The 12,012-nt window shown below is 34.7% G+C and overlaps 1 protein-coding gene across 2 annotated transcripts in view; it reads left to right on the top strand.

The window, feature by feature from the left end:
• Positions 1-1,190: 1,190 nt before the first annotated feature.
• The window catches only part of LOC143254975 (meteorin-like protein), a 39,895-nt gene continuing 29,073 nt past the window's right edge, over positions 1,191-12,012 (top strand). The window contains exons 1-3 of one of the 2 annotated variants that reach the window (XM_076509916.1): positions 1,193-1,425; positions 1,718-1,905; positions 9,932-10,320. In XM_076509916.1, coding sequence (XP_076366031.1) covers positions 1,784-1,905; positions 9,932-10,320 — 511 coding nt within the window. In that variant the 5' untranslated portion in view covers positions 1,193-1,425; positions 1,718-1,783. Of the gene's footprint in view, positions 1,906-9,931; positions 10,321-12,012 lie in introns of both variants that reach the window. The other variant, XM_076509917.1, reaches the window with a different exon arrangement.

Genomic DNA, 12,012 nt, shown 5'->3' with positions numbered 1-12,012 from the left:
AGCTAACTCTAGGATTACACTTCTACCAGCTAAAAATGAAATTAAACGTCATGTTATAACGATCCCACGCTAGACAGGATTCGAACCCGCGACCTGTAGGTCAAGTGCTCTAACCATTAGGCTATGTCTGATCTGTTGTAGAGTAAAAATAATTGTGAAAAGAAAAACAAAAGGAAGAAAAATCGTAACGAATCATTGCTTCTGACTACATGTGTACAAAGACATATTCAGAGAGAACCGGAAATACTAGTTATTTGAAGCATCTATTACTGGCGACTTAACATTACAATAAAACACACAGAATCGAATTGTGGTCCTAGGTTTGGAGACGACCAAGGTTCCGATACGTATTCAAATCTTATGGTATTTTCGAATGGAACTAATTAATTACAACTTTCACTTGAAATGTTTCACTTATTGGTCTGTATGTGTACCCTACGATACTAGTACTGATTTTTTGTTTGTTTCAATTTAAGCACAAATCTACACCAGTAATAAAGTCTCGGATAAATAAACTGAAATTGACAGATAAGCAAATGACTCGAAATCAAACAATAAAACGGAACTTTCCTGCTATTGCCATAAAGATTATTAAATACTAGAGTACTAATAAGTGGAACCTCCAGTGGCACAGCAATATGTCTGCGAACTTACAACGTTAGAAATCCAGAATTAGATACTCATATCTGGCAGAGCACGTCTCGCTCTTTGGGAAGCTTTGTGTTTAACTAGAAACAAGCTAATAAATGGAACACTTGCCACCTATTAGCTCAACAATAAACTTGAAGATAATTAAGGTTTGATCTTTGCAGCGGGCGCAGCGCAGGTAGTCCATTGTGCACAATTACGCTTAACAACAAGGAAACGAACCACTTTCGTTGCAAGTTAATATACATTATGCAATTTAACACCAAATATTCATTGCGTTAAATGAAAGGGGAACTTTTGTTACCTAAATATTATTTTTTTCAAGGAATGTGAGCAAGGGTTTTGTTTAAGAATGAGATTTTGTACTCGATTTCTTAAAAAAAACAAAAAAAAACTGGTGAAATAATTGTCGATTCACATTTTTCTGCTCCAGTTATTAGTATTATTATTTTTAGATTTATAGATGGCAGCACATCACAAATTACTGAAACTGACCAATCAACGCTCTTCGCGGACTAGCGACAGTGTGTGGTATCTAAGAACAGGCTTTTTACTTGACGCGGATCGTCTGGTTGTATAGTTGTTGAAAATATTGGTGTGGTAGTTCGCGGATTTCGAGTCATGAGAAAACAAATAGACATGTTACCGCGTTTGAAGGAAGAATTTTTCAGTTACTTCTAATACCGTCCTAGTAATTAAACATGAACGAGGAGTTAACTTTTTATGAATTGAACCAAGAGTGACTTAGGGTTAAGTTCGCATTCGCTTATGAAAAATGTTAGTTTATTTTGTATTCTTCCTACTTTGGTAATTGCTACGTTATTCTTACACTGTGGTGAACAATGTAATCAAAATTGTGTACGCAACACTAATAAGTGTCTAGCACTGTTATTATTGATGGAATTATAGTGATGACACTAAATAATTATGGTCGATACGACAGAGCAGTTTTGCAGCCTATAACTTACAAATGCTGTAGATTTCAGTTCGTTCTTAGTATCATTATAAACATCACCACTATATCAGTAGTGTAGTTATTAACTTGTGTGTAATACAAGTTTTTTTTTAGGCTACTGACAAGTTAAACGTGAGGCGAAGATATTGAAGTGTTCCGATCTTCCAGCCTGTTGCGGCGATGGGGCTACAATTAGCCCGTGCCGAACCCCGGAAAACCTCCGTTCTAGCGACTTTTGTTCTCATAATTTTGTGTGATGAGACTTTTGCCTTTTCGGGAGATGGTTGTGACTGGGTCGGAAGGTAAGGCAGTAGCAGAAATTTCAAGTTTTTGTTTATACATATATTTTTATACATCAGTTAATACTAGAATAACTCACGTGTCCAGAAAACTTCCTCTATTAAAGTGTTAATTTTCTATTTAAAATGTGGATTTTGTATTGAAATTCGATTTTTTGTAGTGACCGACTGTGAGTGGGACTGGTAAAAAAAAACACAAACACACACAAACGGAATTTCAAAATTGACCTACGCCAGCGTTATATCTGGAGGTTTACATCGAAATGAAAAATTAACTTAGAACCCGCCTGAAATTCATGCAAAAATCACTCGGTTTTCTCGCTTTCCCAATATATTCAACACTTCATTCACATCAAAGGTTTTATATGTAAAGCTAAACCCAATTTCGTAGTTCTATTCTCTCCCAGTTTATACTAACAGTAGCGTTATAACATTTTTAATTGATTACGCTTTGTGACCATCTTGTTGAGCGACCGGCTGGCTCTCTGTATCGTCATTTTTAAGAATGTGTTGTATTTGATATTCCTTGCTTTAATTAAAAGCTAAGTTTGTGTGGAATTACACATGCTAATGTGTCAGTAATCTGGAAGTTATCTTTGGTACAACTACTAATATGGAAATACAATGAGTAGTGTTGTGAAATTACAAACATTCATTTAAAAGAGAGAGATTTATTTGAATAATCCAATGGAAGAAAGAGGCTTGAATGTTTATTAGTAATACTAGCCTATAGCCCGTCAATTGTGACAGGGTAAGAACTAATACCTCTACGCCACAGTATACTCTAGCCTCACAACTGAAATAAACAAATGTCAAATTATCAAGCTTGACCAACAAACAGACAGAAAAGTGCAGTAGAAATAGTCAAACGTCAGTAAATTTCTTTGTAACCCAATGAAAATTAAGATAATTCATGCAATGAATTTGTGGCGTAGTCATAGAATAATTATTGGTCAAAAATCAGCTATATTAACGTTTTCTAATATATATAAAGATCAGTGCATTTTGTTAACGCTACGTTTCGACAATGGCTTTTATGTCATGTCTCTTAGCAACAAATGTATGATCTAATATTGTTGTTAGTCTATGTACTGAAGTATAAAATGAAATGTATAGACAACATAAGTGGAAAAATATTTAATGATTTCTTAGCTTACAATCCTTTCTTATTAAAGAGGTTTGTTGGTATTAAACACGTTTGCGACGTAAGAGCAAATAACTTAATTCAGAAACGATTTAGGGTAAAACTAAATCGATATTTTTACATTCATGATAAATATTATGCACTTCGCTGTAAGTTAGATGATCACATACTACGTGTTTACCTTAGGCTTATTATGTCAACATTCACAACACTTATAAGGCTTTACAACACCCTTCACTGTCCACTTGCACTCCCGTCGTTAAAATCGAAATAGACAGACAGTAATCGAATTATTTTATCTCGGTAAATGTATTTTGGCTTTGATGACTTCTGTTTCCAGAAATCAAGCGTGACGTGACACACACAGGCTTTTATCAAAAATCATTTGCTGTGATGTGATCTTAGTGTAAAAAGCTGACGCCAAATTCACTTGCAGTAACATAATTTCCATAAGCACAAACCACAATAGTAATGTTTTTAATATCGTGAATGTCACATTCTCTATTATTATAACACTTAGCATCACAACTAACATTAATGATACATTTGATAGCACTGTAGCTATGACTAATGTTAAGAAGTATAATTATAATAAGTGATTATATCTTTTTCAAACAGAATAATTATATACTTACACAACAAAATTTAGTTTCAGTAGGAACGTAGTTTAGCTCATTTAGTTTATATGTAACATATTAAAGTTTACAGTTTCTGAATCAAACAACTTTGATAAAGTTGTAATATGTTATGATTTACATTTATTGAATCAAATAACTTGTACTTAGTTCTAACATGTTGTGATGTATTGTTTCAACTTGCCAGAGCATGTGATACAGCTATATAATCAACATGAAACATATCTGCTTTTTGCTCTCTTTCTTGCTGCTTATGTACAAAAAATATTTCTGGGAAGCTGGTGAGAAGTGGCATCCACTAAAGAGGGAGGCAAGGGTTTGAAACTATATAATAATTAGTTAGAAGTTTTAATAAGAATTAAAAAAAAACACTTTCTTGTGCGCATGTTTAATTTCAGTAAATTGTTTTGGGCACATGTTGGTATTAGGATATTTGTGTGTGTGTAACTAACACATGCCTTACAAACATTTGTCGAGATTGCGCTTCTTGAAATGTTTTTTGTTTTTTGTGCGTATTCTGTACATTGAACAAAAACTTACAACTATAATTACAGTCTTTCTGTTCACTATTCAGTTCATTCATTTTTGTTATCTCATCTTTAATGAAGACAAACGTAACGAAACATGATGCGAAGCGAGTTATGACGTTTCGTCATAACTGTTTATGACCATGTATATTATGCATATTAAACTATATGATGATAAATAATAAACCCTTATAAGGAATGGTAGGAGTGCAACGTGTAGACAAACATTTAATAGAATGTTTATCGTCAATTCATTGTTATATACTGTGATTTTTCAAGAAAGATAACATGGCCGTCTTTTCTTTTTTACTTTTTTTATATATCTGTTTCCTTTGTGATTATCTTTTGTTGTTCTACCGTTGCAGTATATTATAATAAAAGAGATAGTTGATAGGACTGCGTATATATTTGGATATTACACTTGTTAAAAAAATCGTATTTCGAAAGTTTGACGCATAATATTTATTTCTTCATAGAAGTTCGCCTCAGATGAAACGGTTCGTTGCATTTCTGTGTTAGGAAAAATGGTATTTGTATTGTCGCTGCTGATAAGTAGATTAATAGATAGCATTGTTAGCATTTAGGCCTTGTACATCAGCTAGAATACTAATAATTAGCTTAACGCTAATAATGGCATATCTTTTCACGAAGTGGAATATAAAGTTCCTGCTCGAAATTACGAGTGGTAAGAAATGGCTGAAGTGTCTATTGCTTCACCAATACCTGTGTTATTCTAGCAATATTATTGTGTGTGTTTCAATCGTTTGTGCGGGTTCCTTTGTTATTATTATTCGGTAAATAACGTACTGTAAAATAAGGCCGGGCCACATAATGAAAGGAAATTGTTTTATTTATTCAAGTGAAAATTCAACATAATTAGTGTTCTCAACATTGCGATAACCAAGCGATAAGACTCACTTCATAAATAAATAATTGTTGACACTTAGCTTATTAGAGTATCACATGTCTGGTACTGTACTAAAACGTTGCAACAGAACCTCAAAATGCATTACATTGAACTAAGCAAAACAAACTCAATAACCAATCAACAAACTGCTACTGCTCGAATCTAATGCCTGGCATGGCCAGGTGGGTTAAGGTGTTCGACTCATAATCTGAGGGTCGCGGGTTCGAATCCCCGTCGCACCAAACATGCTTGCCCTTGCAGTCGTGGGAGCATTATAATGTCACGGTTAATCCCACTATTCACTAGTAAAGGGTAGTCCAAGAGTTAGTGGTGGGTGGTGATGACTAGCTGCCTTCCATGTAGTTTTACACTGCTAAATTAGGGACAGCTAACGCAGATAGCCCTCGTGTAGCTTTGCGCGAAATTCAAAAACAAACAAAAACAATCGAATCTAGTAGATGATGTTACATTTTTGGTGACAATTAAAATGCTTTTAAATGTGTAATATTTGTGAGATCATAAGCTTTGACGTGATAAATCCACCAAAAGACTGTTTTAATTTGTCAGTTTGTTAGAGGGAGCTGCGTTTTTTTGTGATAACATAAATAAAGATTCCAAATTGACGTCACATTTTTCTTGTGTTTTCGAACCTAGGTTATAAATACTAGATTGTTGTTTCCTGATAGTTTAGTCGGTCATTATATTTGCGTGAAGTATTTGGATCTGTGTCACTTTTTACAAGTAAGTTGTTTTACCTTAGGCCTCGTTTTATTAGGTTCGAAATTTTCGAGGGTATACATGTGTTCAAGAACCGTTAATGGAAGAAATACCCGTCTTTGGTTGTCACACGTACTGAAGTTTTAATTATTTTTACCAGATAATTTGAAACAACTCACCAACAAAGGTTTGTTTCTTTGGAATTTCACACAAAGCTACTCGAGGGCTATCTGCACTAGCCATCCCTAATTAAGACAGTCCACTAGTCATCACCGCCCATCGCCAACTCTTGGGCTAGTCTTTTCTTAACGAATAGTGGGATTGACTGTAATATTATAACATCCCTAGGAGGGGAAGGCGAACCCGCGACCCTCAGATTGCGAGTCAAAACACCTTAACCACCTGGCCATGCCGGACCAACGACAGAACACCCTTACATCAACAACATAACAAGTTTTCTTTTTTTATTTTAAGGTCATTAGTTTCAAAAATAAATATCAGAACTAAATACTGGCTAATGCAAATTTATTTACTGTATCAATGTCTTTTCAGTGGTAAGCCTGTAGGCTTACAACAAGAATAATGGCGTTTCGTTATCAGTGGCTGGCATAGCAAAGATTGAATAACTTTGAGGTTAATAAGAATTAAAAGAAACTGTATGTGTGTTTAAACATTTTGTTAAAGTCCGTAAAGGTAGTTTAATACTATGAAAGCACATGATCCATAGTTTAATCCATAGCTTTGATTTTAATTAAATTACTTCTTATGTTATTACAATTTTTAGCAAATATTATAAAAATAGCTTACATAAATAATGTTTTGACTACTACTACGTTTGTTGGGTCCCAACTGGCCTTATGAGTTCTGAAATGAGCAAAACACACCATCGTCAAAGGATATGGTGAGCATAATGTGTTTGAATATTGTCATTATACACTGTTTTAAGTCTTGAAAATCCCCAAGGGACTAAATATATATATAATGGTGTGTTAAAAATATAATAGACCTAACACTAATATCTAATGAGAAGTAACTAGTTGAATCAGCGTACGGTTAGTGAATTGTCGTACAACTCGAAACTGTGTACAGTTAGTTGTTACATTGTTACAGCTTTTAGAGTATTTTAACTATTGTTATATGTAGCTCGTACCTTCTTCGATTTATACTCTCTGTTATACATTTGTTACACAACTGGAATATCTTTACAGTTGCTACATTTTTTTTCGGTTACGTGTGGCCTAGTGACAAGAGTATTCAGACTGTTAATCCGAGGGTTTATAGTTCTCAACCTGTTACCATAAGAGCGCACTCTGCATTTAGGAGCTACAGGTGCAGTATGAGAGTGGTATATTAAAACTTATTATTCGATTAAGACAAGAGTAGCTCAAAAGATAGCGGAGGGTGTTATTGACAAGAAAACTTCAATTCGCAATTATCCACCGATATCCTTGCGGTGATTTGTTCGAAAACTTCGAATTCTGATTCTGAAAGATATCCGAATCTTTAAATAGTTGTTACACTGTCTTATTACTTCGCAGGTTTTACATTAAGTATTTTAACAGGAATATATTCAAAATAAACTTGCTCTGACTTAGCTTCACTTTCACTTGGTGTACATTCCGTTCTGTAATATTATTCTAGTTAGATGTACATGATAGTAAACGAAGTTTAAATGTTAAAAAAAAAAGTTATTTTCTAATTTACACACGGCTCTCAAGGCTCATAAATTTTATCATAAACACTAGGCATGAGTTTGCGTTTGGTATACACCACGCGGGTTTTACTGTCTGTATATATATAGTCCAGTTTTTCTACCTAGTGACCTCATGCTTATGACCTATAGGTTTGGAAGAAAGAACCCCAGTTCTTCATGTCCTGACAACCACTTACTCTCAAGCCCAGCTGTTCACAGTAGGGGGCGCCTTTTGAACCACAAAATTTCTTTGCTGCAAAAAATGGCCCGTTCCCGCCACATTTACTCCCTCTACAACCCTGTATTGCGCCCATAACGATATGCTTTCAAATACTGTGTCGCTGAAACACGTGAGTCTGCCCACTTGACAGATCTGGTGTACTTAAATTAACAAGAAGTTCCGAGATAAAAAATAAAAAAGAGCAGCTGTACTGAGTAATGGAGTGTCTACTGTTAATTCAATCCTTTGCTTTTCATGAAAAACACGTGCTCAGGAGTGGTTGTTCTTATCGTGTTTTATCATCTAAAACTGGAAAGAAAATTGTGTAAAAGCGGAAGGATTCAGGTACCCCAACATCACAACAAGAGAGCACGAACTCTCGAGAAAACGTTCGAACAGTGTTCTCGTATTCCTCGTGACTAAACCAATGGTAGCTATTGTTCTGTTGAAATAATAAACTACCAAATGTGTACTGCACAAAAACTGTACGTTTATTAGAGCCAAGAGACGAATGAATACGTGTTTTTAAAACTTTTTACAGGAAGCTGCAGTTTATGTTTATAAGAACCTGTGGGTGAATGGATGCATGTTTGTACAACCGTGTAACAGATAACTGTAGTTTACGAGAGTCTATAGATAAATGAATACGTGTTTGTACAACCGTGTAACAAGAAGCTTTAGTTTAAGTTTATTACAACCTATGGATGAATGGATATGTGTTTGTACAACCATGTAACAGAGAGTTGTAGTTTACATTTATTACAACCTGTAGATGAATGGATACGTGTTTGTAGAACCGTGTAACAGGTAGCTGTAGCTTACGTTTATTACAACCTGTGGATGAATAGCGTGTTTGTATAACCGTGTAGTGGGTAGCTGTAGCTTACGTTTATTAGAACCTATGGATGAACGGATACGTGTTTGTAGAACCGTGTAGTGGGTAGCTGTAGCTTACGTTTATTAGAACCTATGGATGAACGGATACGTGTTTGTAGAACCATGTAACAGGTAGCTGTAGCTTACGTTTATTACAACCTGTGGATGAATAGCGTGTTTGTATAACCGTGTAGTGGGTAGCTGTAGCTTACGTTTATTAGAACCTATGGATGAACGGATACGTGTTTGTAGAACCGTGTAACAGGTAGCTGTAGCTTACGTTTATTACAACCTGTGGATGAATAGCGTATTTGTATAACCGTGTAGTGGGTAGCTGTAGCTTACGTTTATTAGAACCTATGGATGAACGGATACGTGTTTGTAAAACCGTGTAACAGGTAGCTGTAGCTTACGTTTATTACAACCTGTGGATGAATAGCGTGTTTGTATAACCGTGTAGTGGGTAGCTGTAGCTTACGTTTATTAGAACCTATGGATGAACGGATACGTGTTTGTAAAACCGTGTAACAGGTAGCTGTAGCTTACGTTTATTACAACCTGTGGATGAATAGCGTGTTTGTATAACCGTGTAGTGGGTAGCTATAGCTTACGTTTATTAGAACCTATGGATGAATGGATACGTGTTTGTACAACCGTGTAACAGGTAGCTGTAGTTTATGTTTATTAAAACCTACTATGGATGAATGGATACGTGTTACTACAACCGTCTAACAAAGAGGTAGTTTAAGTGCATTTGATATTTTATCGACAAATACAGGAACTAGTCTTTATTTCCATCTAGTTAAACTGTGTTATGTTACATAGTAGATTTAAACATAAATATTTTAGATCACGTGATTTGTTATTTTTCTCCTCGCAGTAATTAACGGAGGAGGGGGTGATAAAATTCAGGAGTTTTATAAACTGACAATCGTACGTTAATAATACAGTACATAGTGCGCAGTTTAAGGTTTAAATGATGGTAACTAATTACACATAATATTGTGTATTAACACACACGGATAGAAACCAAGTAAGATTGAAGGTTTCTTTCTTCGAATGCACGGTAATGTTATGGCTGTTTATAAATTCGAAAGAACATAGTGTTTGGGTTACTGTTTTACATTATAATCTGAAGATCAAGCCATTGTTTATAAGTTCGTAAATTGTGAGCTTATTTCTGAACGTGGTGAAACCGAATCATTCTAAGCCATTGTAATGAATTAAAATAGTTTTGAAATATTTAATTTTAAGCTTCGATTTTTTGTTTCTATTGCTTATTTTTCATTGATTATTTTATTGTATTTCAGTGGACTTCGAGAAGATGCTTCGCGTGAAGTACAACCTATATATCTTCGATGTGCTCTCGGTTATGTTGAGTGGAACTATCCGCGGGGGGCGCTTCGTGTAGTGTTACGTCATGGGACTTCCGGAAAAGAGTTCCGTGGCTGTTTACGAACAGATAAACATTTTAATGGTGCTCAAATATACGTGGAAGGACCTCGAAAACTTCATTTACTCTATAGTAAAACTGACGGTAAACACCCTGACTTGTTGCGGTGTTTTACTTCTTTTCACGGCCAGGTGGCGCTTTATGTGGAAGCGGAGCCAGTCAACAATACTCTTCATAAAGAGGTCGCAAGCTTTAGATACGACCTGCAGCCTGTTTCGAACGAAGCTTTATTAAATGATTTAGATGGTAAGTGACAACTTTTTAAAAGTAAAAAAAACAGTGTCCGATAATCATTGAAAAATAGTTGTTTTATCTACTTCACGTTACGTGTGAGGATAATATTCCAAATATTTCTCCTCTGGATATTTTATAATGCGTATTACGTTATTTCTGTTTAAAATCCAGTTGTCATTACCAGTTACGAGTGGGTATGATACCTTGATTTCGTGTGTTGAAAATTATAATTAGATTTAAAGAAGATTAAAAGTTTGTAAATTAAGACGTATCCACCAATCGTTTTAAAGTGTGTAGCAGTTACTATTTTAAAAGCAAATGTTCTGGACCATAACCAGTCAGTTATCTAGGGTTCATATGAGTTGATTTTAGGTAGCTACAGCAGCAACAGAACACAGTTTTCGACTTGAAAATGCTAGCTATTTAGTAGTAAGTGTAGACAGAATCTGTCTAATCACTTTTTTAAGTAACACGAATTAAACCACCTAATGAAGAGGTTTGGCCTGAAACGTTGCAAATAAAGTTTTTGTCATAGACGTTTGTTTTTACTTATTTTGAACACTTGTTTTCATTATTTTTCCACGTCTTGCGGTCTTTCCTACTGTGTGTGTTTGTTTACCTGACATACATTATAATGCCGAGGGTAACGGTCAACAATTAAGTAAATCAAACAATACACAGTTGTCACAATCAACGATGATTCAAACAATACATAGTTGTCACAATTATTCAAACAATACATAGTTGTCACAATTAAGAATAATTTCACACAATACACAGTTCTCACAATCAACGATGATTCAAATAATACACAGTTGTCACAATCAACGATGATTCAAACAATACACAGTTGTCACAATCAACGATGATTCAAACAATACACAGTTGTCACAATCAACGATGATTCAAACAATACACAGTTGTCACAATCAACGATGATTCAAACAATACACAGTTGTCACAATCAACGATGATTCAAACAATACATAGTTGTCACAATTAAGAATAATTCACACAATACACAGTTGTCACAATCAACGATGATTCAAATAATACACAGTTGTCACGATCAACGATGATTCAGACAATACACAGTTGTCACAATTAAGGATAATTCACACAATACACAGTTCTCATCAACGATTATTAAAAAAATACACAGTTGTCACAATCAACGATGATTCAAACAATACACAGTTGTCACAATCAACGATGATTCAAACAATACACAGTTGTCACAATCAACTATGATTCAAACAATACACAGTTGTCACAATCAACGATGATTCAGACAATACACAGTTGTCACGATCAATGATGATTCAGACAATACACAGTTGTCACGATCAACGATGATTCAAACAATACACAGTTGTCACAATCAACGATGATTCAAACAATACACAGTTGTCACAATGATGATTCAAACAGTACACAGCTGTCATGAATCGTTTTATGAATTAGACTAAAATATCTCAAATAGAAACAAAATAGAAACATTGAAGGGTTAAGATTAAGTGTGCAACATTTTGAGTTTATAATAATGTTTTTTTCTGCGTGGTACAAATTGTTCAGCCATCGATGTGTATATTACAACAACAGAACAAAAATCACATCACGTCGACAACAATATAAATAGTGAGGTGTATGCGTAGAGAAAAGTACGAACACGGTAATACAGAATGAAACAAAAACGACCAGAGA

Source organism: Tachypleus tridentatus, chromosome 7 (assembly GCF_004210375.1).
Source record: "Tachypleus tridentatus isolate NWPU-2018 chromosome 7, ASM421037v1, whole genome shotgun sequence".
In the NCBI taxonomy this organism is placed as follows: Eukaryota; Metazoa; Arthropoda; class Merostomata; order Xiphosura; family Limulidae; genus Tachypleus; species Tachypleus tridentatus.
Note: the sequence above shows the minus strand (reverse complement) of the source record. Positions and strands in the feature narration are given on the sequence as shown.